Below are 27,578 nucleotides of genomic sequence, written 5' to 3' on the forward strand. Positions count from 1 at the left end.
TATTCCTCAAAGTATTACTTGTTATAGAAAAACATTGCCTCGAATAGGACATTATGCAAATTACTCATGGATCATCTATTAAATGAAATATCATACAACAATTAGAAATGATGCCAGAATAATCTGGAATACAGATAAGAAATTTGCTCTAGTGTGAGGTTGGGATAAGGAGGTAGGACAAAAGATGGACTTTTCACTGCTTAACTTATTTGTGCATTATATTCACTCATTGTTTTTTTAAAAATACCAACTACACTTTAATAAAAAAAAATTTAAAAATGTAACTCTAAAAGAAAGATACTATTTTTAAAGTAGATTAATATCATGGAAAAATATTTATTACTCTATTGTTAAGTGGGAGAAGCAGTAACAAATTACTGTAGGTGAATACTGATATTTGCGGGGGATGGGAATGTTAAGAGAAGTAAATGCATATTCCCAGAAAAATATCGAAAGGATAAAATACTAATGAACTTCCTTTTTAAGAGGCTGACTTTCTCTCCCTCCTTATTAGACTACAGATTCTCCAGATGTGTTCCAGGATAGAAAAGGCCCTCTTCCTGTTGGAAGCCTTGGCAATAATATCCCAACTTACAGAAGCAAAGAGTAGGCTACATAGATGGGGCAGATCTTAACAAGAATGATGAACAGTTACCATTCATTCGTTCATTCATTATTTGAGTGTGTGCCAAACCCTGAACTATGAAACAGTTTCAGGGAAAATTATTACCACTTCCCTAACTATTAAGAGGAAAATTCCTTATAGACAATTTGTAACTCCGCCATCTTCCACGGGCACTAATTTAACTCAGGGATGTTTTCTTTGTAGCCATTTTACAATTTTGAAGAAGATTGTTCACGACATAACATGGCAACTGGGAAAATGTGTAGCCTTCCTTTCATCTTAGGAAGATATGAATTACATGCACCCCAAGAGAAAAATCTCTCTTCTGGTTGTGTTTGTGTGTTTTACAAAAAACCACTGAATTCCTCAGTCCCTCCTGAAGTCAGACATGGAAAGGTAAAAAACCTTGTAAGAACATCTCAGTAAAAAACACGCATCATAATAGATGGCCTAGACCTTGGGATTTAGAATCAAAAGGCCTGAGTTCTAGCCCTGGCTCTGAAGGGAGACTGGCAGAGGAGCCCACGCTCCCTGGGCCTCAGACCCCGCAGATGGAAAAGCAAGGGGCCTTTTGCCAGCAGGATGTTGGGAAACCTGAATTCTCAGCTGGACTTTGCCTCTGACCTGTGGTGTGATCTCTGAATCTCCCTGTGCCTCTGCTGCCTCTATGGGGTTAACAAATGCGATGAAATAAAGAAAAAGATACTTTGCAAAACAAGATTTGCTACCTACGAATGACATGGTAAGGAGAAGAAGCACAGAGCTGGAGAAGACAGGTCCTCTCATTGGAAGCTATTTCATGGAAGTGTCCACTGGAGTACCAGGTAGCATGGTCAACCATCATTAAGGAGAGAGATCATTCAGCTGACAGCTGGGCTACTGTCCCCCACAACTGACCTGAGAACTTTGGTCAGAGTAATGCTCTGCCTCCCCTTAGGCACGGAGTTGACAGAGCTCTATACGTTAGTCACATAATTCCAAATCTACTTAAATGCCCCCCACGGGGGGGTATATCTCATAACTCCATTTGGGATTTGCTATCTGTAAATCTAAACACAGAGCACTCTGTTTGCTTCAAGGAAATGTTTTCTTGGCAAGTGACTCTGAGAATGCCTCACCCACAAATGGCAACCAGATTGCAGTCATACTACTCAGAACGTATCCACGCCTGTTGAGGCCTCCAGGGAAGGCGCAAAGGACTATGGCTCTCTTAGTGTGCTCTCTCCCAGGAACCCTGCTCACTGCCTGTCCATTCCTTGGGGGCCTGGAAATCATACTTCCCCACCAGGCCAGGATAGCTGGACTGTATGCCCCATCCTGCTCTCCGTTGTGGTTCTTCCTTCACTGTAATCCTGCTAGGAAATTTACCAGAACTGGCACATCTGTAGTGGATGATGACAATTGAAACACTAAGTGTCAGGGGACAATGTTGGGGAGAGCATTTGTAGCCAAAATAGCCATAACTCAACAGGTCAAATAGAGTAGAGGAAGTCATTTCCTTCTTCATCTCAGACCTTAGGGGAGAACAGAATGCCTCAGCTGTGACTTAAATTGTGCTTGAATTAGGGTTGCTAGACTTAAGGGGTGGGGGGGTTGGGTTGGGGGAGAGAAGGCACCCAGCTAGATTTTAATTTCAGATAAACAACCAATCACTTCTTAATATAAGTATGTCCCAAATATTACAAAGGATGTACTTACATTTAAAAAGTATTGGTTATCTGAAATTCATATTTAACTGGCTGCCCTGGCAACTCTAGCTTGGATATACCTGCATGTTCAATAAAGAGAACTGAAATATTAAATTTCCAAACCAGTTGCTGAAGTTATGTTATGAAGCCATCAATTGAATTCAGCTATTGGTCTCTCACCAAGGCCTTGGCCAACTGTGCAGCCACAATGAGTGATGATTTCGGATAAGAGAGAAAGGAGTATGCATTTCCCACACTCCTGAAACTCCATTCCGATTTCTCCCATTTTCTGGCAGATTTATCTCCAGTTTCCTGTGAGATTCTGTGACAACTCGAAAGAGAAAGATGTTCAAGGTCTCAAATATGAAATCAAAAGGTGCTGGGTGGGGGAGTGCAGGGAGTCTCATAACAGAAAGAGGCCTATGTTCAATACAAACTGGTATTCTTGACAAATATACTTTCAAGAAGCACTATAGGGAGGGATCCTCATGGATTACAAACTGGAGAGTTTGGCTCGGCTTACAAACATGTAAGGTGGGAATCAGCCACTTTCAGAATATGAACTTCATTGTCTCCAGAGTAAATGACGGATATTCTGATGTGTATCTTCAAACTTGGATTGCCCAGTTTATCTACAAAAACTAGTCAAGTGAAATAGGCAATTGCCAGATAACCATACTGTTTTGTAACTCATAAGCAAACTGGCTCACAAGCTGACAGACAGGGGTTCAGGCTCCCATTCTGACACTTACAGAGTAGACATTTTTTACCTACAGTTTCTTCATCTTTTAAAAGACAGAAGAATTTTTTCCTACATGCCTCATCGATTTTTGTTTATTTTTAAACTTTTTTTATTTTTTAATTATGTTTTTATTGACTTTCGAGAGAGAGAAGAAGGGAGTAGGGAGAGAGTGATAGAAACATCGATGAGAGAGAAACATTGATTGGTTGCCTCCTGCATGCCCCCTACTGGGAATCCAGCAGCAACCTGGACATGTGCTCGGCCTAGGAACCAAACCAGTGACCTCTTAGTGCATGGGTCAATGCTCAACCACTGAGCCACACGGGTTGGGCTATTTTTAAACTTTTATCAGAAAAATCATCATAAACTTCTCAATGTGCATACATGTTTGGGTTTAATCAATGTGCTATATGCTATTTGTGTTTTGCTTCTTTTTCTGGATTTTGAACTTTCATCTATCAGCACCATACCCATATTTATCCTTATTGATATCTTCATGGTATGATATCATATTTATATCTTGGAGTTAACTTCTCCCCAATTATTAAATACTTATGTTTCTAGCTTTTTTTCTACTACAAAAAGTGCTGTCATATCCATCTTCATACAGATCCTCTTTTTTTATTTTTGGTTTAACTTGTTGCAACATGTTCAGCTTTTGTTATAGTTTGTCAAGTTGTACTTCAGGGGAGGTGGAACCTATGGGCCAGTGTACCTGGGGCCTCTCCCACAAGGTCTTTTGACCTTTTGGCTTATCCTAATTAATAGAAAGGAAGTAATAATTATTTTAATTAAAGCTCTGGCTGAACATTTTTCAATATATTTTTTCATAATTGCATTTCAATATATATGAATATGCCTGTCTTTCTCTTGATTCAGGCTTTCCACATTCTGGATTGTAGACTTTTGTGTGTATTTATTTTTTTCATTGTTTTTATCTTTCTGTTGCACTTCCTCTCATCTTAGTTTTGTTACTGTCCATCATATAGAATAATTTACTTTAATATAATCAAACCTCCTTGTCTCTATCTTCTTCCACAGTTTAAAAAAAAAACTAGATATTTCATTTCCTTCTAAGATTTTTATGGGAATGTTTAAAATGTTTAACTATATGACTCATCTGGAATTTATTGCGGCCTGTGAGAATCAAGAGGTATATTGAGAAAAGTAAAAAATTTAGAAATTAAAAAAACAATACTAATTTCTGTCCAGCAGCATTAGCTTATGGCCTTAAGCAAGTTACTTACGTCTTCTAATTCAGTGTTCTCTATTAGACTGAAGGCAAGGACCTTGTCTTATTTCTCTTTATCTTCCCCACAATATCCAGCAAAGTACCTTACATTTAGGTACTTTGTGATAAGGTTTGTATTTAAGTTATATTTTTTGCATATTGCTATCAAATTGTTTTAACAGCACTCGTTGAATCATGATTCATATCCCAATTATTTATTTGGTTGCTTATGATTGGTCATGTATCAATGACACTCAGATTTGCCCCAATGGCAAAGCACCTACGAGTTGTAGCACTCTGCAAAACATCTGAAATACAGAGATATTAAAGTTAAAATAATGAAAGTGAAAATCTGCCCTAACCTGTTTGGCTCAGTGGATAGAGCGTTGGCCTGAGGACTGAAGGGTTCCAGGTTTGATTCCGGTCAAGGGCACGTACCTTGGTTGCGGGCACATCCCCAGTAGGGGGTGTGCAGGAGGCAGCTGATCGATGTTTCTAACTCTCTATCCCTCTCCCTTCTTCTCTGTAAAAATCAATAAAATATATTTTTTTAAATGAAAATTTGATGCTAAATCAGACACCAGCTTACACTAGTTTCTAGTATAGTATAGACATCACATGTTTGTTTGTTTTAAATTTATGGTAGAAATTTTCAAATTGAGAAAATTCTATCCAATATTTTAATTCCTTCTAATAATCAGGTAAGGAAAATCTTGGAACAACAAGTTGTTCAAGAGCAAAAGTTGAAAACCACATCTTATATTAGGCATTCCCAGTTGAGAATATAAATAAAAGCCTCTGATCAAGTATAAACACTATATAAATATAAAGTTCAGCTAAACCAAGCTGAACTCCAGCTGAACTCCAAAACTCTTTAAGATTAGTCTTTTGAGTTGACAAGGTTGGAATTCCTATAACATTAGAAAGTCTAAAGGAGATACATGTCAGATCTCCAGTGCATGTTCACACCAGCAACCCTAACTCTAGATGCTTCTGCTTATCAATTTATAAATCAGAAGAGAAACACAAAAGGACCTCACAACCTCACATTCTACCATAGTAAAGACTATGGATTTTGCAAAGCAAGCAGGAGCTGGGTATGTTGGAACTATCAGAGGAAAAAAAAACAACAAAAAAACAGCATTTCAATTCTGGATTCCTTGTACTCTGAGGGTGATGATAACCAGTGTAAGAGGCTGGAGTCCCGTCCTCTGCACAGAGTTCCTGGAGATGTGGACAGGGTTGTATGCTAAGGCTACTGGACCCCTCTGCCAGCAGCATCACTTTGCTATGCTAATTAATATTTTTTCATGGAGCTTACTTTTACATTTGACTTTTAAAAAAAAAAGAATGTTTTGTGTTAAGAAAGACAATAATGCTATTGTTTGTTGTTGTTTTTTACTGCTAGAACAGGAGTTAAAGATCTAGGGTTGGGTTCCCACTCTGCCACTTGATCTGGGATGAGTCATTCCACATTTGTAGACCTCAGTTTCCTTTTCTGGGAGGAAGAAAAAAGAGTATTTAGAATGGACAGTTTCTAAAATCCTGTATCTTTCCAATAGTCTTGTTCAAATATAAATATGTTCCAATTAAAGAAAAAGAAAAATGCAAGACTTCCTACTTCAGAAACTGATAATTCACTATTCATAATGGTCCTTGCTGAGTCATTCTTCACTTAGAAATTCCCCCTAAATTTCCTTAAATTGTAGGAATCTCTAGTGAAGTCAAACTGTGACTACAAATCTCCAACTCTTTTTTGTGAATAATTAGTTTATGATATACACTTGGTCTGTGAAAATGATATCTCTTCTCTAGACTATGACATTCGTGAACAAGATTCTACAGCAGTTGTGTGTATGTTGACAAGAAGTTAGAACTGCTGAACCCTGGTTTAGATACAGTGCCAAAAAGACAGCCGATTCCACAAAAATCATCTGCCTGGAAGGGAAATAAATCATGACCTCATTGAACACGTGGTTTCTTCACCCCCAGGGCACTCTTGGTCCAGGATTCTGAAGTTAGGACTAACACAGAGAGACTGCTCCATGAAATCGGGCAATCATCCTTTCCCTTCTCCCTTGCACTACCTCCAGAGATTGCACGGATCAATGGCATTGTTCAAAGCATTTCAGTAAATACTAGCTCAAGCCATTTTCCTACAAAATGTATCCCACCAAAAAGTTTGCTTCTCCTCTACTCACGAGTGTGTGTGCTCCAGATGTCTTTGAACTCTCACTGTCGGATGTGGTACAAACCATCCCAGATTGCCTTCTTTGTCCTGAGTTATCTCACTAAGGGCACTTTCTACTCTGCAAAGGCTGCTCACCACCCTCTCCTTCAGAGTGGACAAACCAGCTTGCTTTATGTCACTCTTGACTGCTGATTCAGATAAAAAAAAGATGAAGGCAAAGTTACAGACAGTATCTCTTGTTTACACTTAGGAACCCCTGTGTGTTTGTTTTTTTAGGATAATATTTCTCTAATAATAGCAAAACTCTACCATGTCCATTAAAAATGAGACACAGTTTCTACTAAGTGCATTTATATGAAGAGAAATGTTTCACGTAATTTTCCCAAAACCTCAGATGGTTTACAGTAAAGTTTTGCTATCTTGTTGCAGGTTCAGAAAATGGTCTTGCACAGAAGCAGCCAACACCTCGCCGAAGATGTCAGCAGCCCAAAATGCTGAGTAGCCCCGAGGACACCATGTACTATAACCAGTTAAATGTGAGTTCAAAGTGGCCATAAAGCTGTTTCACCGGCTTTGTTTCCAGTTAATAATTCTGTTATTAATACCTGTTCCAGCCCCTCCAGCCCCACCCCCACCCTCTTATGCTCTCGTCTTGAACATGTGCTTAGGCTCTTTATCTGTTGCTTTCATGTCAGGATGTCTGCCTTCACGGTGAATAATTGATGTGGTTTATCAAAGACGAGCAAGATGCATGCTTCATCAGGCTCACTTGAGCCCTTTGATCAAAAAAATTATGCTGTGACTTCTGATATTATCAGCATCTGCTTGCATTCAACACAAAATCACTTTGAATTAAAAATTAACGACTTGCTGCTTTGCTTTGACTGTGTGTTCTTGGCCCTCTCCACAGGGAACTCTAGAATATCAAGGGAGCAAGAGGAAGCCAAGAAAACTTGGGTAAATATCTGTCTTCTTAGTTCTAAGCAACTGTAAACAGAAGGGGTCCTTTGTGATATTACAGAAAATGCAAAACTTTCCTGAGAGGCTTCTAAAAAATATGCAATGGGTATAGCCCCGCTCTTGTTGACATTGGAAACTACTTTTCACAGTAGCAAGTATACAAAACTTGAATCTATTCTGTCTGAAAAGGCTGGAATTGCCATCGAAAGGCAAATGTTATTTCTCAGGGAATTGTACTTTCCTCATAAGTGGAGACATAGCGGATTGTATAAAACTCTCCCACAAGCAAGATCACTCCACACAGGGCAAATAGGTGGCTTCCCCTATATTACCCTACCCCTGAGCCTTAAAGATACAGGAAAATTTCCTCCAGTGGTTTGATGCAGCGGTTCTCAACCTGTGGGTCGCAACCCCTTTGGCGGTCGAATGACCCTTTCACAGGGGTCGCCTAAGACCATCCTGCATATCAGATATTTACATTACGATTCATAACAGTAGCAACATTACAGTTATGAAGTAGCAACGAAAATAATTTTATGGTTGGGTCACAACATGAGGAACTGTATTTAAAGGGCTAGAAGGTTGAGAACCACTGTTCTAAGGAGTTTGAGCTCATTTAATTATTAGCATCTCAATTGAGAATAAGAATGAGGTAGGTAATTAGTACTAGTTTAAGAACTGGAGGAGGTGAGGAGGGGAACTTTCTCACCTGGAGGAAAGCAGATGGAGAAAGGCCAGATAATTCACATACATCAAGTTGCAATATGATCACCATTTCCAAACACCACTACATTGGGCCATTATCAGTGTGTGACTCAGAGGTGAAAGGCTTTGCGTATCAGACCCCAGTTCCTCTGTGCTGCAGGACTCTGGGCTGCCCTAAGCTATCCTTCTCCCATCCCAGCCCCAGTGTTGGGACCCAACCTTGTTCCAAGTACTCAAACAACTTTAGGTGCCCCAGAGATGGCCGTGGCATTTCTTTTTCTACCAAAACTCTTTTCTTCGTTGCAGCCAAGTCAAAGTGCTTGATGGTGAAGATGAATATTACAAATCTCTGTCACCCATGGACTCGACCCTTGAGGAAGACAACTCAGCCCACCCTTTCTTTTTTCCCTCGTCCTCAAAAGAAGCATCTGCTCAGCACTGAGTTGTCCTTCCGGAGCCTCAAGTCTGTTGAGGGTAAGCACAGTCATGGTAATTGACTGATTGTCATTTAATAAGAAAGCACTGCAATGGGGTCAGCCTCTATGGATACATGCTGGAGCCTTACTGAACAACTTTCAGATTCTTAACCATTTTCTCCTACCTCCATCACCTTCCCCACATCTGTTCTGCAGCTTGAACTGAGTAAACCTTTCTTTTCTCAAACTATGAGTCTCTTGGGGACACAGAGTGCACCTCCACTGCAGTAATAACCATCATTCACGCCCCCATCTAAAAGGGTAACAATCTCACCATCAGCCAATTGTGGACACTGATGGTATTTCTTTATTTTTCCTACCATATCCTTCCATGCAGAATCTGCCCCTGTGAAAATCCAGAGGTTCCTTTCCTGTGAAAATCCAGAGGTTCCTTTCCTATGAAAATCCAGAGGTTTCTTTCCTGTGAAAATCCAGAGGTCCTGCCCCTGTGAAAATCCAGAGGTTCCTTTCCTCCTCGCCTCTCCACAGCATCCTTTCCCCTTTGCTGGTCTTTCCACCTTGCCCGCCTCTCCCCAGGGACAGGGTTCCATTGCTGAGGGTCTCCATGCTGGAAGAGTATACCAAGGACTCCTAGGCCTGTATAATTTTTTGTGTATTTAGGGAGAGAGCCCTAAATTTTTTTAGATTCTTCCTATAAGGCAAAGGAACTCCTCTCTTGCTAATTATTAGGGCAATAAAACCTTTGCCTCTTTACTTCACCTTATCAAGACACCCCCATCATTTTAGCAATAAAAGAAAGGAATGTGTTGGAAAGAATCTTTGGACCTGTCAGAGACCATGTCACATGGTTTTGTAACTTTCCACTCTCTGGTCGGCTGTCTGCAGGAATCATCTTCTCTCTTCATCTCTGCGTGCACAGATCTCATACAGTGGCTGGCACAGAGTGGACATCCAGTTAATGCCCACCCTTGACTGAGTGGACAGACCTAGTTATACCAACATATCTGATAGAAAAGTTACTTTCAATTATATGTTATATGTGATTAATCACTTTTATTATCCCGTAAGTTCTGATTTTTCATTCAAGGTTGGGCTAGTCTTATTGTAATGATGTTATATTATACATTATGATACTCAATATGATTCAACATGCAAAACAATATGTGAGATTTCTGAGTGATGTAAAAAACCTACAAGACCCTTTCCCTAGAACAAATATTCTTAATAGTTTTTTTACGTGGCAGATAGTACACATGGGAGTACTCAGATTTTGAGAAAAATAAACTTGAGGAAATAGGAAAAAGAACATTTCAGAATTTTAAAGGGAAGAGTTTTAATATGCATTTTATAAACATAAATAATGAAATGAGGCATTTAAAGATCTCAGAAATTTGTAATTTTACAAGAAAAAGAAAGAGCCAATTATTCAATAGTCAAACTTTACTTTTTAAAAACTGAGTCAATTGTTTTTCCAGACCTTTACCCCAAAGGTAATGTTGTTAAGGCATGTAAGTAGAGAAGAAGAAACACAAATGAACATCATTTTATTGTTTAAAAATAATATATAGATTTTTAGCATTATTATTAATATAAGTATTTTTGGAAATTTCATTTTTATCATTGATTTGTCTACTTTTGATTTGATAATATTAGCTGCTTTTCAATCTGTTGAATAGAAATATTCATAACTTCCCACTAGTCCATGTACAACATAATTGTATACCTGCCTTATTTCTAATTAAAATATATCTATAAGTAAATTGTAAAAGGAAATAGAAGTTATTATCTATATATGTAAAAGGCTAATATGCAAAGTGTCCCCTCGGGAGTTCGACCAGGTGACCGGGAGTTTGCTTTGCTCACTATGATGTGTGCTAACCACCAGGGGGCAGCATGGAATGAAGGATGCTCAGTATGATGTGTGCTGACCACCAGGGGGCAGCATGGAATGAAGGAAGGCCCCAGCCAGCAGCCAGAAGGCCCCAGTCGCCCCGGTTGCCAGCCAGGCCTAGGGACCCCACCCGTGCATGAATTTTGTGCACTGGGTCTCTAGTAAAAATCATAATTCAGAAGCTCTGTAATAATTACTCATTGCCACAGCAATAACTCCTAGCAATGCATTAGAAATAGTGTTCACCATCAGCTACAGCATAGATAAGACAGACTCTAGATATTATTCTTGGGCTAGTTATAGTGCCGCAAACTCAAAAAGCAACTCTTAAAAGGAATTGATGAGAATGATGTAAGCTGAAATCTCATATATGTCTTATTAATTTTAATAAGCACATAGCAAAAACAAAACCAAAATAAAATAGTACAGAGAGTTTATAGTGGAAAACAATCTTCTCTATGCCCCTACCTTAGTCCCTATCCTGAGAAGCAACCTTTTTTTATTATTTTTAATTTTTATTATTTTAATGACTTCCAACATGTCTCTGAATAATTTGCTTCTATGTTCTTGATTTACTATTTTAGGCAATATCTACTCTTTCTATGAAAGATGTGTTTTATCTTAATTCCTCTCTCCTCTCTCTTAACTTCTTCCAGTGCTTACAATTTTATGTTTAAATTTTTTATTGCTTTTTGAACTTTAAATCATATAATTAAACACCTAATTTTGTGCCATTGACTATGAGACTGCCTTACATGAAAAAACCAATAGGCTGAAAGATAATGTCAAGTGACTAGAATAATGGGCCCGGGACAAAACAGAAAAAATTCTGAGTATAGAACAGTTTTTTAAAACTTTACTATAAACTTCTGGTGTTCAGGTTCTGAGCTGCTGTTTCTTCTTCCATTTTAGTTCATCTGCATATACTAGTATGCCTCCATCCACTTTTTAAAACTTTATTTTAAAATATAATTACATATATAGAAAAGAGTACAAATTAAAAGACTCAGCTCAGTAAGTTATCAGAAAGTGAATATCTATGTGACCACTCGTACAGTCAAGAGTAGAAGATTGTCAGCACCCTAGAAGTCCCCCTCATGTCCCTTCCCAATCACTACTACCCCCAGCCACCTCCCCAAAGATAAGCACTCCCATGACTTTTATGATAAACACTTCTGTGATTTTATTTATAGTTTTATCACTTACATGATCCCTAAACTCTATAGTTAGATTTTTTTTTTATAGCTAGGTTTTGGGAACTTTATATAAATGGAATCATATAGTAGGTCATTTTGGGGATCTTGTTTTTTTTTTTATTTAATGTTATAATTGTTAGTTTCATCTAGTTGTGGAATGTAAATGTAGTTTATTCATTTTCATGATTTCAGTATATGAATATGCCATAACTGATTTACCCATTCTACTTTTGATATATAAATATGAATTGTTTGCAATTTGGGGCTATTTTGGAAGTTGCTACTACCAACATTGTTATATATGTCTTAGTATATATTTGTATGCATTTCTGTTGACTATCTATCTAGGATTAGAATTGCAGGGTTCTAAGGTAAACATATCTTCACTTTAGTATGTAATGCCAAATTGTTTTCCTGAATGATTGTAGCAATTTACAATCCTGCCAGAGGTATAAGAAAGCTCTCATTGGTCTACCTTCTCACCAATTCTTGCTATCATCAGTCTTCTTCATTTGGGCAGTCTGATGGGTATATAGTAGAATCTCATTGAAATTATAGCTCACATATCACCAATTAATAATGATATTGAGCACATTTTTATGTGTCTAGTGACCATTTTAGATTTTTGGTTACATGCCTATTCTAACCTTTTTTTTTTAATTTGAAAAAATGCTAGTTGTATATGTTGCAAATATTTTCTCCACTAGGTTGCTTGTCCTTTCATTCTCTTAAAGTGCCCTTTGGTGGGAAAAAAAGTGTAATTTGCCCTAGGTGGTTTGGCTCAGTGGAGCATCCACTGTGGACTGAAGGGTCCCAATTTCGATTCCCAGTCAAGGGCACGTACCTCAGTTGCAGGCTCGATTTCTAGCCCTGGTTGGGGACGTGTGGGAGGCAACCAATTGATGTGCCTCTCTCAAATTGATGTTTCTCTCCCTCTGTCTCTCCCCCTCCTTTCCACTCTCTGTGAAAATCAATGGAAAAATATCCTAGGGTGAGGATTAACAAACAAAAAAAAGTGTAATTTTAAAATAGTACAACTTACCAATCTTTTCATTTTTGATAGGTGCTTTTTTTATGGCCTGTTTAAGAAGTCTTGGACTGCACGATCATAAAGACATTTGCCTTTAGTATTTTCTGGAAGCATTATTATTTTGCCTTTCACATTTAGATCTTTAAATCACCCAAAATTGAATTTGCAAATGGTATGCAGTAGGGGTAAATATTCATGTTTGCTATAATGGATAATCAACTGCCTCTGCCCCATTTAATGAAAAGACCATCCTTTTCCTACTGCTCTAAAATACTATCATTTACATAAATCAAGTGTTCATGAGTCTGTTTCTGTATTCTCTATTCTGTTCTATTTGTTATCCTTTTCTTAAATACTGTACCTTTATAATAGGCCTTGGTATATGGCAGAGCAAGGTTTTCAATACTTTTTTTTTCTCCAGGAGACCCTTGATTAATCTAGACACCTTGCATATTACAGAAGCAAATAATCAATTTTGGGGGGGAAAAACTGTTAGGGTTTTTATTTAATTATCTTGAGTCTATACGTCAGTTTGGAATCAATTTGATGTTTACAATATTGAAGTTTTCAATCCATGAACATGGTATATCCTTCTATTTAGTTAGTAATTCCTTCTCTTCTTTAAAGAATGATTTATAATTTTATGTAAGAAATCTTATCCATATTTTGTTGGTTTTATTCCTATGAACCATGTATAATTTGATATGATTTAAAGGATTTTAAATTTTTGTTTTCTATTTGTTGCCTGTTGTAGACTAAATGTTTGTGTTCCCTCAAAATTCATATGCCCTTGCAACGGTTCTCAACCTGTGGGTCGCGACCCCTTTGGCGGTCAAATGACCCTTTCACAGGGGTCACCTAAGACCATCCTGCATATCAGACATTTACATTACGATTCATAACAGTAGCAACATTACAGTTATGAAGTAGCAACAAAAATAATTTTATGGTTGGGTCACAACATGAGGAACTGTATTTAAAGGGCCAGAAGGTTGAGAACCACTGCCTTTGAGGGTGAGAAACCACTGCCTTCGGAGGTGATTAGATCATGAGGGTGAAGCCCTCATGAGTGGGATTAGTGCCCTTATAGTAGAGACTCCAAAGAGTTTACTTGCCTCTTCCACCATATGAGGACACAGTAAAAAGATGGCTATCTATGTACTGGGAAGCAGGCTCTCATCAGACACAGAATCTGCCAGCACCTTATTCTTAAACTTCTGTTGTTTAAATCACCTAGGACAGTGGTCGGCAAACCGTGGCTCTTGAGCCACATGCGGCTCTTTGGCCCCTTGAGTGTGGCTCTTCCACAAAATACCACATGCGGGTGCGCACATACAGTGCGATTGAAACTTTGTGGCCCATGCGCAGAAGTCAGTTTTTGGTCTGGGCCAGTCATTGTCATGATTTAATTTTATGGATATTGTAAGGAATTTAATTTTATCAATAAATAATATCGTTATTAAGTATGATAACAAGTTTTAAAGAAGATACAAATTTGAGCATGCTGTTTGTCATGTTGTAACTTGCCCTGCTTGAAATTGTTTTAAATAAATCATTTATAAATATCAGTATTTAAACTATAATTTTCACAACAGCTTTACTGATATATCATTCACATACCATACAATTCACCCCTTTAAAGTATGTAATTCAATATATTTGAACTATTATTAAGACTAGATTATTTGTTCCACACCTCATGACTAATTTTCAGATATTACTGTCTTAAAACACTACTGTTGAGCTGACCTAGGAGCTTACAGTATGGAAGAGGAGATATGATACATGCATAGCCCTTCTCTAAAAAATGGCAGAGTAAGATCAGAAGATGAAGCATCATGGACTGTTTTATGAAGAAATCAATACTTAACCTAAATCTTGAGTGGTGGGTAGGGGAGGAGTAGGACAAACTGGCATCCTATAAAGTGTGACACAAGGGCTGAAAATCAATAAAATATTTTTTTTTAAAAAAGAAATTTCAATCGTTGTACTATTGATATTTGACTCTGTTGACTAATGAGTTTGCCGACCACTGACCTAGGCCATGGTATTCTATTATAGCAGCCTGAACAGATTAAGACATTGTTGTTACATAGAAATGCAATTGATGTTTTGCATTTGAGATCTATCAACAGTGCTAAATTTACTCATTAATTTCAATAATATATCTGTAGATATTTTTGGATTTTCTACATACACAATTATAACCTCTGCAAATAACTATAGACTTTTTCTTCCTTTTTAATATTTCTACTTAGCTTTTTCTTGACATGGTACCTGTATAAATTAGCTATTGCACATCAAATCAACCACATATTTCTCACAAGTCTATGGATCAGCTAAGTACTTTTCCTGATTTAAACTAGTTTTGCCAAGGCTCACTTGTGCATCTGCAATTGGCTACAGGTCAGCTAAGCAGCTTTGCTGATGTTGGCTGGGTTCCTCACATATCTAGAGCCACAGCAGGGACAGCTGAGTTAACTTAGTACTTTTTGACATGGTCTTATCCTCCAATTCGCTATTATCCACAAATTATAGTGACAGAATTTCCCAAAAGGGGGTTGGGAAGGGAGGGGGGCTCTGTTGAAGCTCAGCTCTAGCATGTTATCAATTTCAATACATTCTTTTATCCAAAGTGAAACATAAGGCCAGCCCAGATTCAAGAGGTAGGTTAATAGAATCCATCTCTTGGTGGGAGATGCTACAAGGTCAATTACATTGCAAAGGGAATGGATACGAGAGATAGCGAATTAGAATAATTTTTGTGATCAATCTGCCACACTGACCTGGCTAAGATTTCCAGTACAAGGTTGATTAGGAGGGATAACAGTGGGATCCTTGCCCTTTTCTCCAATCTCAGAAAAAAAATCTTTAGTATTTCACTATTAATTATGATATCTTCTGTTTCCTTTCTATTCCTAAGAGGGTTTTATTCCCTTACAAGGAGATATTTGATTTTATCAAATACTTAGTTTTTATATATTTCAGTAACTTACTTTTTTCCTTTATTTTGTTAATGTAATGAGTTACATTTGTTTTCTAATGTGAAACTAACCTTGCATTCTTGCAATACATACAACTCTATCATGTTGTCTTATCCTTTAACATATTGCTGCATTTTATTTAGTAATTTAAAAAAATATATCTATGTTCATGTTGAAATTATGAGAAATAAAAAGCATGTAAATTTTTAATTCTCATAATGACATTCATTCTTTCTTAATTTTTTAAAATTCACTAGGAAAGCTATTTGTGCCTGCAGTTTTTTATGAGATAAAGTTTTAATTATGGATTAAATTTCTTTAATAACTTATGGCTATTTATATTATCTATTTCTTTCTGTGTCTATTTTGGTAGGATTTATTTTTCTAGAAATTTGTCGATTTCTTTGACATTTTGAAATTTGGTTAGAATTGTACAAAATCATTCTTAATATATTTTTAATATTATAGAATCTATAATAAGGCCCCTTTTTCATTTTTTAAAATATATTTTTATTGATTTCAGAGAGGAAGGGAGAAAGAGAGATAGAAACATCAATGATGAGAGAGAATCATTGATCAGCTGCCTCCTGCATGCCCCACATTTGGGATCGAGCCGCAACCTGGGCATATGCCCTGACAGGGAATCAAACCTTGACCTCCTAGTTCATAGGTCGACACTCAGCCACTGAGCCATGCCAGCCGGGCCCCTTTTTCATTTATGATGAAAATAATAATTTGTGTTTTCTGTCTTTTTCCTTGACTAGTCATACCAAATTTGTCAATTTTATTAGTCTTTTAAGGGAAAAAACTTTTGATTTTGTTCATCTTTTTCATTACCTATTTGTTCCCAATTTCACTAACTTTTGCTCTGATACTTATTCTTTCTTTGGCATAATTTGCTGCGGGGGGGGGGGGGACACATTTTTTGGATTTTAATCTCTCCTTTCTAATATATTCATTTAAGCTATAATTTTTCCTGCAAGTATGGAATTAGCAGCAACATACAGCACTTCTATTCAGTTTTAAAGGTTTTCAAATATCCATTATGATTCCTTTTTTTGACCCCTGAGTTTTTCAGAAGTTTATTAATTTCTAAATGTACAGGAATTTTTTTTTTATTTTTGTTGTTGTTGAGTTCTAGCTTAACTGTGTATGGCCAGAGAACAAATTCAGTATAGTTTCAAGACTTGAATATTTATTGAGACTTTATGGCCCAGCATATGATTTTTTAAATAAAACTTTTATAAATATTTCATATATATCTCAAAATAGGTGTATTCTGCGGTCTTCTCCATATGCACAGTAGATCAAGTGTGATCATTGTCATCTTCCCCATACTTAATGATTTTTTATTGCTTTTTCTATTAGTTAAGAGAAGTATGTTAAAATTCCCTACTATCACTATGAAATTTCATATTTCTTCCTTTAGTTTTGTGAATTTTTTCTTTATATCTTTTAAGGCTATATTATTAGGTATATACACACTTTTATTATTCTCTTATGGCTATCCAAGAAATAATAATATGCATCCTTGACTTATCAAAATCTGATATTACTTGGTATTTATACCCTCTTCTCAGGAAATGCAGGAATTCAGGGACCTTAAAACAATCTCTATCTATCTTATATATTCCTCTTGATTATATTGCCACTCCTGTGGTATATTTTAATTTGAATATATTTTATATCCCACTAGACACTTATTATTGTTTTCATTGCTCTTCATTTCTTCCCACATCGTCTGTCCTTCTATTCTGGGATCTGTTTTCTTCTGCCTAATGAGCACTCTTTAGTGTTTTCTTTAGTGTGAGTTTACTGCTATAAGTTTTTGTTTACCTAAAAATGTCTTTATTTCCCATTAATTCTTAAAGGATATCTTTGATGAGTGTAGAATTCTATATTGGCAGTTATTTTCTCTTAGAACTCTAAAGATAGCACTTTATTACCTTCTGGTTCTCATTGTATCTATTTATCTATTGAAAAGTCAGCTGTAAGCCAAATTGTGGTGCCTTTGAAGGTAACCTGTCTTTTTTCCTGACTGCTTTTAATGTTTACTCTTTCTTTGGTTTCTAGCAGTTTTGCTATGATGTGGTTTTCATTCATGTTTTCTTACTCTCTTGATTATTATTTATTGCATGCTGGAAATTATATTTGCAAAATTGTTTAAAAAATAATTTGAGGCCCAGCATAATATTCCCTTCATTCATAAAACAGTAATATTTTCTGGGGCCTTGAATAAATTAGGACCACTTTAATCTAACTGTAGAGCCTGGGATGGTTTGAAACTGACCTGCAATCCCTGTGAGAACAGTGTACATCTGGTTCACTATCTCCTAGAGTGGAGCTCTCTGCAAACCCAAGTCAGTGTGTGTGTGTGTGTGTGTGTGTGTGTGTGTGTGTGTGTGCGCGCACGCGCGCGCTGAGAGATTACATGTTTAACACTCCAACTTTTGTCCCCTTGGCTCTACTGCTCAGCCTCTTCTTAGTTGCACCTTCTTCTTAGCTTCTTTTTAGTTATCTCTTCTGGAAAAAAAGTTGCCCCAAATGCTGAGCTATCCTTTCAGAACTTCTGTCTTCTTAGTCCAGTATTTCTTCACTCTCTTGTGAGCTTTCCCAATGTCTTCAATTAGGTATATTTTAAATGTCATCCTAATTTACTATTTGACCTCAAGGAAAGGCGGTTTGGATTACATCGTCCTTTATTACTGGAAGCAGGTATCTTCTATCCATTTTTTCAGAAATATGTTAAAATCTCTTCTCTTGATGATTCTGTCTTCCATTCTCATCATAATTTTGAGTTTCTTTTTTACTGCCATTTAAATGAGGTCTCATTAAAGAAGATACAAATGTGAGCATGCTGTTTGTCATGTTGTAAATTGCCCTGCTTAAAATTGTTTTAAATAAATCATTTATAAATATCAGTATTTAAACTATAATTTTTACAACAGCTTTACTGATATATCATTCACATACCACACAATTCACCCCTTTAAAGTATGTAATTCAATATATTTGAACTATTATTAAGACTAGATTATTTGTTCCACACCTCATGACTAATTTTCAGATATTACTGTCTTAAAACACTACTGTTGAGCTGACCTAGGAGCTTACAGTATGGAAGAGGAGATATGATACATGCATAGCCCTTCTCTAAAAAATGGCAGAGTAAGATCAGAAGATGAAGCATCATGGACTGTTTTATGAAGAAATCAATACTTAACCTAAATCTTGAGTGGTGGGTAGGGGAGGAGTAGGACAAACTGGCATCCTATAAAGTGTGACACAAGGGCTGCTGTTAGCCCTTGGTGTGAATTAGGGGAGGAAATGCCCTCCCCTATTCCAAGCGCTATTGTGCTACTGGAACAACCAAAAGTGTTCTGGAAGAGTCCAATCAGACTGAAGCAGCAGAAAATGTCAGGTCTCATTTTGGTTTGACTGAGCATAGAACATAAATAAGTGGTAAAACCGGAGAAGTTGATTGTGGAGGACTTTGAATGCTGTGCTGGGAGTTTGTTCTCTACGGGGCAACAAGAAACCACTGGGGATTTTGTTAAAAGGGATGCCATGAAGAGAGCTGGGATCTGAAAAGTGCTTGTGGCAGCAGTGTGAAGGGGAGGTGAGAGGCAAGGAGATCAGTTAGAAGACTTCTGTGGTAATTCAGCAAAAGGGAGAAGGAAGGATAAATTAAAGATGACCCAATGCAGAAGAAATGGGCTAAATATGGAATTTATCTGTAAATTATTAACTGGATTAGCAGTCATTTTTTTTTCATACTAAAGAGAAAGAGACTCATATCATATATACCATTTTATATATACTTCAATGATCAGACACTATTCCTAAAATAAATGTTTAGGGATTCCTTTTTTATATATATACCTATGATACCACTTTTCTAAGGAGCTGTTGAGTCATATTAGTCTTCATCCTAAGTCAAATTTGTGTGAAGTAGTAATTTTAAAGGAATATTGAGATATTTATTTCCTCTTAAATATTTTCCTATTTGTATTCATGACTCACTCACAATACCATATCTAATCACACCCAGTGATTTGAGTCATTTGATCCATTGAGGACTTTCAATAAAGTCACAGGCTTGTTATTGATCAGGTTAATAGGTTGAATGACTGACCTGCTCATCAGTTCAGACTGTGTTTATATGTAAACACTAGTTTGGCTGTTTTTACTGAAGTGCCCAGCCAAATCAGGTTTTTAGTAAACTCAATTTGTGTCAAAGATAGAGGAGGATTTTGTGCATTTACACATAGGATACATGAGCCAGTGACAACCTGTGAATAAAATGGGGGGGGGGGGGGGGGAGTTGGGAGAGCCTATGCCTATTTTTCAGTTAGGTAATGCTTCCCAATTATGTAAATCTCTGGTATTTACTGTTCTCCAAACCAGCTCCTCAATCAATGATAACACAGAATGCTAGTTTTTTGAGTGACACAGAATGTTTTATTCATTCACACACTCTTGTGGTTTTACTGGGCTCTGTATTGTTCAAAACAAAAGGAGAGGAATAAAATAAAACAACAACAGAAGTCTTACTGCCACTCACCCTACAATGTTAAAAACAAAGAAAATATTTCTACCAATTAGCATTCACTGGACAACACTGGATGGTTGGATATCACTGGATAGTCTTAAGGACATAAAAATGACCCATGACTGTCCTGTGCACATGAAGGTTCTATTTTGGGACAGTGACAAAACAGAAAATACTCTGGCCAATCTCTTCTTTTTACAGAAGAGAAAGCAGAGGTCTGGTGACTTGCCCAGGGTTCACACAGTGAGTCAGTAACAGAGTGAAGACAAGAATCCAGGTCAGTTCAGCCTGCATTCTGGGCTCTCTGACTGAACCAAGCTGTCAGGCTTCCCCGTGATGTCATACTGTCTAAGACCAGCCTCATTTGTACACAGAACAGACAACTTACCTAGAAAGGAGTTGTTATTTATTTCTCTAAATAATTCTCCCAATAGGTAAGATGTTGCCCTAGCTGGTTTGGCTCAGTGAATAGAGTGTCAGCTTTCGGATTAAAGGGTCCCAGGTTCAATTACAGTCAAGGGCACATACCTTGGTTGCAGGCTCCATCCCCGGTCCCTGGTCCTGGTTGAAGCTCCTGTAGGAGGCAGCCAGTTGATGTGTCTCTTTCACATGGATGTTTCTCTGTCTCTGCCCCTCCCTTCCACTCTCTCTAAAAATCAATGGAAAAATATCCTCGAGTGAGGATTAACCAAAAGATAAATAAATAAAATAAAATTACTGATAAAAACGAAGAGTAAGATGTTGATACCAGGCCTAGTGTCTTGCAAGAACTCTATAGGTATTTGTAGATATAATCTAAGGACATCTAAAGCCATTATTGAAATTAAAATATTTAATACATTATTTAATGCAATTTCACTGGCATTCCCCCATATTATCTTCATACCAGCTATGTGAAATAGGTAAAAAACCATAAAACGTAAGCTCAGAAAAGTTATGTTGCCTGACCAAGGTCAGAGAGCTAGTGGGGAGGAGCAATATGCAAATTCAGGCAATCCGAATCCTAGCCCATGCTCTTCCAGTAGCCAAGCAGCCTGCATTTCACTGTCCTTTAAGGAACGCTGATAGTGAATGACAATCTGCCTGGGGCTAGAGGAACAAAAATACAGTTTAATATAAACTATCCTGATGCTTTTATATAATTTTTACCTGAGAAGAATGTAACTAACATCTATTGAGTGCTTATTGTGTAGCCAGTCCTGTGCTTTACCCCAATGCTCCTAATATTCACAGTAACCTATTAGAAAAATGTTATTATCATTAGTAGCATCTTTACGGAAAACTGAGCTGTATAAGTGTTTAGTGACATGCCCAAGACCTGGCAGTTTGGTGGAGCAGGAATATGAGCCTGGATGGTTTGGGTCCAGAAGGCTCTTTAGTCGCTACACTACACCATGTAACAGCTGCAACCTCAGTAAGAGGCCTGCTGAGAAGGCCTGGTGGTGACCAGATTCCCAAAGGCTCAATGGAGGCAGAGTTGGGAAGAAACTTGAAGTTTGAAAGACAACTACTGGTTTATGAAATAAAAAATTATTAGAGATCTTGAGGCAGTGTAGAATAGCCTTGACAGGGATTTGAAGAGAAATTCCACCTTTCTTGGTGAAAATTAACAAAGCAATGGGGAAAATGGTGGTGAGCTTTCTGTTTGGAGACCAAACTGAGCCATCTTTTATCCTGAAAAATAATACATAAGATCATTGTCACAATTTACACTTTTGTTGTGATTAGTTTCTCAAATGAGTTAACTACTAAGCACTGGTCCTAAAACAATGAACCAGGAAAAACAACTTTGTTGAGGACTGATGGACAAGAAAAAGTCTGGAGCATGTTTTGTAAGGCAGCTATAGGCACAAAGCACAAAAAGTGCCTACAGGAAAAGGAAAGCTGAAAGGATAAAGATAAATAGGGGGAAACACTGAAAAAACAACAACAACAAAAACAAAACTCCCTGATAAACTACAGTCGATGGGCCACAACTGGCTCATAGCCTGTTTTTACCAGTATAGATAAAGTTTTATTGACATACAGCCACACCGACTCATTTATATGTTGTCCGTGGCTGTTTTCACACTACAACAGCTGTGTTTGGTCATTATGACAAAAACCTTATGATCCACAAGGTCTAAAATATTTACTATCTAGCCATTTATAGAAAAAGTTTGCAAACCCTTGCTCTAGACTGTTATTCAGAGAAATGGAAGGAAAACTTTTTTCTAACCACTTTTCCAACCATTTGCGGGGGTGGGGTGGGAGGGACCAATAGATTTGGCCTAGTGAATCCCTGGAAAAGAAGCCTAATAATATGGTTCTGTTGCATTCTTTTTTAAGTTGCGTGATTAATACTATCATATATAGATGGGACTATAGAATATGAGCCAGTGAGGTAATCCTATGTAATGAACTATGTAGTTACCAATAACTATAGAATGCTTAACAGCTCGCAGAGCACCTTTCAAAAAAGAGGGTAGAAAACATGATTGAAGGGACTGGAGAGGGAAGGAACCTCCAAAACCATGGTTTTCTCATTTGTCAAGTGAGTGCACTGAGCTTCTCCATAGGGCCTATGTCTGGGTTTCCAGGACCCTCAATTATTAACTTCTGTGGCTTTTCCTGAACCACCAAGAAATCCCAAGACTTTAGGTCCTGAAATCCAGCATCCCACATTCACTCCCAGATTTAGACATGTTCTTGAAGGGTACCATCAACTATCATCAGCCCTAACAATACCGTAGGGCTCTGCAATTACTGGTCTAACATCTTTAGTTTCTATATGTATAATATGTTTGGGTAACAATTTGTCTTTTCATTATTAGCAAATTCACACCCTTTCCCCAATATTTATAGATACAAGCTCAATATAACAAGAAGCAATTCTCATCTGAACACTGCACAATTCTAAAGTTCTATTAAGGCCTCAGTAGTATATTTCTGGCAGTATTCTTTCTTTTTTGTATTTTTCAGTTACAGTTGACATTCAATATTACATTAGTTTCAGGTGTACAGCATCATGGTTTGATATTTATATAACTTACAGGGCAATCATCCTGATAAATCTAGTACCAAGCTGACACCTTTCATAGGTATTACAATTCTGTTGACTATATTCCCAATGACTATTCCAAGCTCCAATTTGTACTTCTTAATCCCTTCCCCTCTTTCACCTAATCCTTCAATACCCCTCCCATCTGGCAACCATTGATTTGTTCTCTGTGCCTATGGGTTTGTTTCTATTTATTTTGCTTTTTAGATTCCACATGTAAGTGAAATCATATGGTATTTGTCTTTCTCTGTCTGGCTTATTTCACTTAGCATAATATCCTCTATGTATTATGCCAAGGTCCATCCATGTTGTCCCAAATATTTCATTCTTTTTTATGGCTGAGTAATATTGCACTGTATGTACCATAACTTCTTTATCCATTTGTCTATCAATGGACACTTAGGCAATATTCTTGACAATTAACTGAAGACTAAACCATGCATTTGGATCAGGTTAATTTCCTGTTATATGTGTTGGTGATTATCTCAACAGAAGTGAAATAAGCTAGTGAGAAAGTGTTTGAGAGATTTCATTGGAACACTGTGGAAGTACTTGGTTCAGTTTCCATCTTCACTGGGTTTCACTTCTTTCCCCCTGCAAATAGGAAAGGAGGGGAGTAGATGTCACTGACATTAAGGATTAGTTTTGTGTGGGGGGCAGGGGAGGTTGTTTGTTTGTTTCTCCTCCTTCCTGACCCTCTCCCTCATCCTCATTTGAAACTGGAGCTCGCAGGATGACACCCAAGCTAAAGGAATCCTTAGGGATAGAAGGCCAGGACAGGTCATGATTTATAACAGAAACACTTCCCCCTGACCAGCACACGGGAAGCTCCAGTTGATTGCGTCATGTCATGGCAAGTTAAGTATATAATTCATTTCTTTGGGGGAACTAGTCGTATAATAATGGTATATTTTATGTACAATATGTCAGCGGCACTTGTTTACTAAAGAGGCCGTATTTATAGAACCTGATTCAGTACATCTTAGTAATTAATTATTCTCTTGGTGATTTGTTATTATCATGAAGACGTACAGGCTGGTACTGGATGTTCAGGACTTCAAAATATCAGACTTTAGCCCTTGCCAGTTTGGCTCAGTGAATAGAGCATCGGCCCACAGACTGAAGGGTCCTGGGTTTGATTCTGGTCAAAGGAGCATACCTCAGTTGCACGCTTGATCCCCAGCCCCAGTCGGGGCAAATGTGGGAGGCAACTAATCAATGTGTCTCTCTCACATCAATGTTTCTCTCTCTCTCTGTCTCTCCCCCTCCATTCCACTCTCTCTAAGAATCAATGGAAAAATATCCTCAGGTGAGGATTAACAACAACAACAACAACAAAAAATATCAGACTTTAAAAGTGAAAAAAGTTAACTTATCATCTGGACATTGTAGTGTATTGTATACCAGGCATCTTCAGCCTTCTTCCAAATAGCATCAGCATGTTCCCCAAGCCTCAAGAGGACAGAGCTCCCAGACTTAAACATCCACTGTCAGCCTGGTGTTGGGATAGGTAGGCAGAGCCCAATACCAGAACTCACAGAAGAAGTCAATGTCTTTAACAGAGTAAATCCTTATTACATTACATTTCCCTAACTTAGAGCATAGAGGACTTTCAGTGGTTCAAATAAAATTTCCTCTGAATTGTCATGATCTTATTCATGAATAAGAAGAGTCTGATAAATTTTAGTAGCTCTTCTGAATTTAAGGAAACTAAGACCTGCTCTCAGAGCCGGCGTCAGCAAGTCACTCTGATAAAGTAGTGTGTTTATTAGTTTGTAATATAAATCTGCTATAAACTACAATGCTTTTCCTAGTTACTTAATTTTACTTCCTGGAGTCCATTTTATAGTAGATGACAATATTTTACATTAGATGATACTATTTTATATTGAATAAAGTATGTTTTTCTTTTGAAAAATTATATTATTTAGGCCTTACACAAAGTCAGACTACAGTGTACACACACACACACACACACACACACACACACACACACATTCTAAAGTAATGACATTTACTTGCACCGGCACCATTATACAAACAATGTAAAATAGCACACTGTGTTTTAGCATGTAGTTCACAAACTAAAATTACTGGGGAAATTTTGGGGGTAAAAACAAATGGGAAAATTGGGGGAAAAACAAAATAGGTGTCTGTCACTAATTCCTAATAATGAATGTCTTTTTCTTTGGACCTTTCTCTGTTATTGTACAAGAGAAAAGAGATCAAGGTGAAAATAACAGGGAATAAGAACAGACAGGCAAAGATGAAAGAAAGTTTGCCAACCACCTGCCAGATGGAAATCCTTACAGTTCATGAGCATCCTATGATTTTTTACAGGGAGACATAAGTTATACACAGAAGATAAATTGCCTGAGTCTTGGACTCACAAAATTTCTCAGACCACCAAATGCTATTTAAAAAAAAAATGTATGAATACATTCATCTCCATTTTTACTTTATGATCTTAGCTACAGAAAATTTACCGCAGCATTATGATCCAGGCCTCATTATCTCATGGTTAATTAGATCTCATTTGTAAAGTGCTTTGAAGATGAAAAGCATCATATAAATGCTAAGAATTATTAAATAATATGAGAGGAAAATCATAATATAGATACATTGTTAACATTAATTTGTATTTTATCCTTTTGTATTATCTGCTCCCTAGCATTTGACATTTGGGGCTGAACTCTAGAGAAAGGCTGAGGGAGTTGCCACATTTATTACAGTTGTGAGCTAATATTAAACCAGCTCCAAAGTAACATTGCCAAAAAAAAAATGAGTCCTCAAGGAGAAAGAAAGTAGCTGTCTGCAGAGATTCCACACTTATACTGGTTAAATTGTTAACTAGTTAACTAAACAATTGGCCCCCTGCCACAGTTAGAAGGAAAGGTATATTAATTCAGAAACAATTAATAAGCATTTCTGCTTTATTCAAAACAATGCAAAATATACTAGTGAATAGTAAAATCAGCCAAATTATTTTGGTGTGAAGCATATGATTCTACTTTGCATCCCCTGTCTAGTTGCAGATCCGGCTGCTGAATAGTTTAGGACGGTATATTATGTAGTGTTGACTATTCCCTACATTTTGCTGTCATCGAAGCAAGTTAAACTTTTCTTGAAGCTGCAGTTCTACTCCCTGTCACTTACCACCTCCTTCCCCAATCCTAAATGGACAGAAGGACAGACAGAGGCAAACCTGCCTTAGAAAGTCTTTGGCAGCGTGCCAGACACTGATCTACAAGGAAGAAAAAGCTATAGTCAAATATTCTTAAAATATGCTCCATCATGAAAGCTTTCAATAAAACAGGAAACAATAGATCAAGTACATTCAAAGTATTTGTGAAGTGGTTAATTGGGCAAAGGCAAGTCAAACTCTTCTCATTACAGCAGCATCCTTATTGTAAAGCTGACTTCAGTGATGCTGAAGTTAATCCCAGGTCCTGTTACAGGAAACTCATCCTTATTAAAGTAACATTAAGTGCTCCTTTTTTATTGATCTTCCCCTTCAGCTTAATGATAGAAACTTACTGATGTTTTAATAATAACCTCACAAGCTTTATCCCATTTTACTTTGCCTTGGTACTGAAAGATGCAGTGGAAACTAACTTAGCATAAACATTTTTCAGATGTTTTTAAAGGCCAGGGGGAGGTGGTGGGGGGAAAAAGATCCAATTGAGCTGTGTGTTAACAAAGATGGCTGAAAAACTAAAAGATGAAAGGGAGGCTCCAGTGTGAACATCAAAGAATTGTTAATGACAAGAAATACCATTAGGGTTAGCATCTCTTTTGTTTCAACCCTTTCACACCTGCAATGTGTGGTGAGCTAAACCTTTGTTCCAAAATCTGAATTACCTCCATTAGCATTTATAGAAAAATGGTTGCAAAACAACAGACATATACTTTTGGCTCTCCCCTTTTGCTTGAAAAGTCGGAAATTAATTAGGTATCTGTGGATTTCCTTCTACTTACTGGTTGTAACTTTAGAGACTATGGAGGTGTAAGGTAATGGATTGCAAGTAAGCTTGGTTGAAATGTGAGAATAGCTTTGCAACTGAAAAAAAAAAGAGAAGTAAAATAAGCAACATAAAGAAGCGCACATAAGCAGCTCAGGCATTACCAATAGCAAAATCAGAGCGTGAAATTCAGATTAGCCCTCCCCAGGCTGCGAGAGGAAGGGGGTATGGCAAGACTTGGCATGGCTGAAGGTGTAACCTGTTTTATTTGGCCCCTGAAAAATTTTAACAGATGGTGGGACCAGCTGTCTTTTTCAGCCATTTAATAAACTCTTCGGTGGTAA

The 27,578-nt window shown here is 37.3% G+C and overlaps 1 protein-coding gene across 1 annotated transcript in view; it reads left to right on the forward strand.

Moving 5' to 3' along the window:
- MYO3B (myosin IIIB) overlaps positions 1–27,578 on the forward strand; it is a 443,210-nt gene that overhangs the window by 362,713 nt on the left and 52,919 nt on the right. The window contains exons 33-35 of the mRNA XM_014545672.1: positions 6,907–7,013; positions 7,388–7,434; positions 8,449–8,616. Coding sequence (XP_014401158.1) covers positions 6,907–7,013; positions 7,388–7,434; positions 8,449–8,584 — 290 coding nt within the window. The 3' untranslated portion in view covers positions 8,585–8,616. The remainder of the gene's footprint in view (positions 1–6,906; positions 7,014–7,387; positions 7,435–8,448; positions 8,617–27,578) is intronic.

The sequence above is a fragment of the Myotis brandtii genome, unplaced genomic scaffold (assembly GCF_000412655.1).
Source record: "Myotis brandtii unplaced genomic scaffold, ASM41265v1 scaffold112, whole genome shotgun sequence".
In the NCBI taxonomy this organism is placed as follows: domain Eukaryota; kingdom Metazoa; phylum Chordata; class Mammalia; order Chiroptera; family Vespertilionidae; genus Myotis; species Myotis brandtii.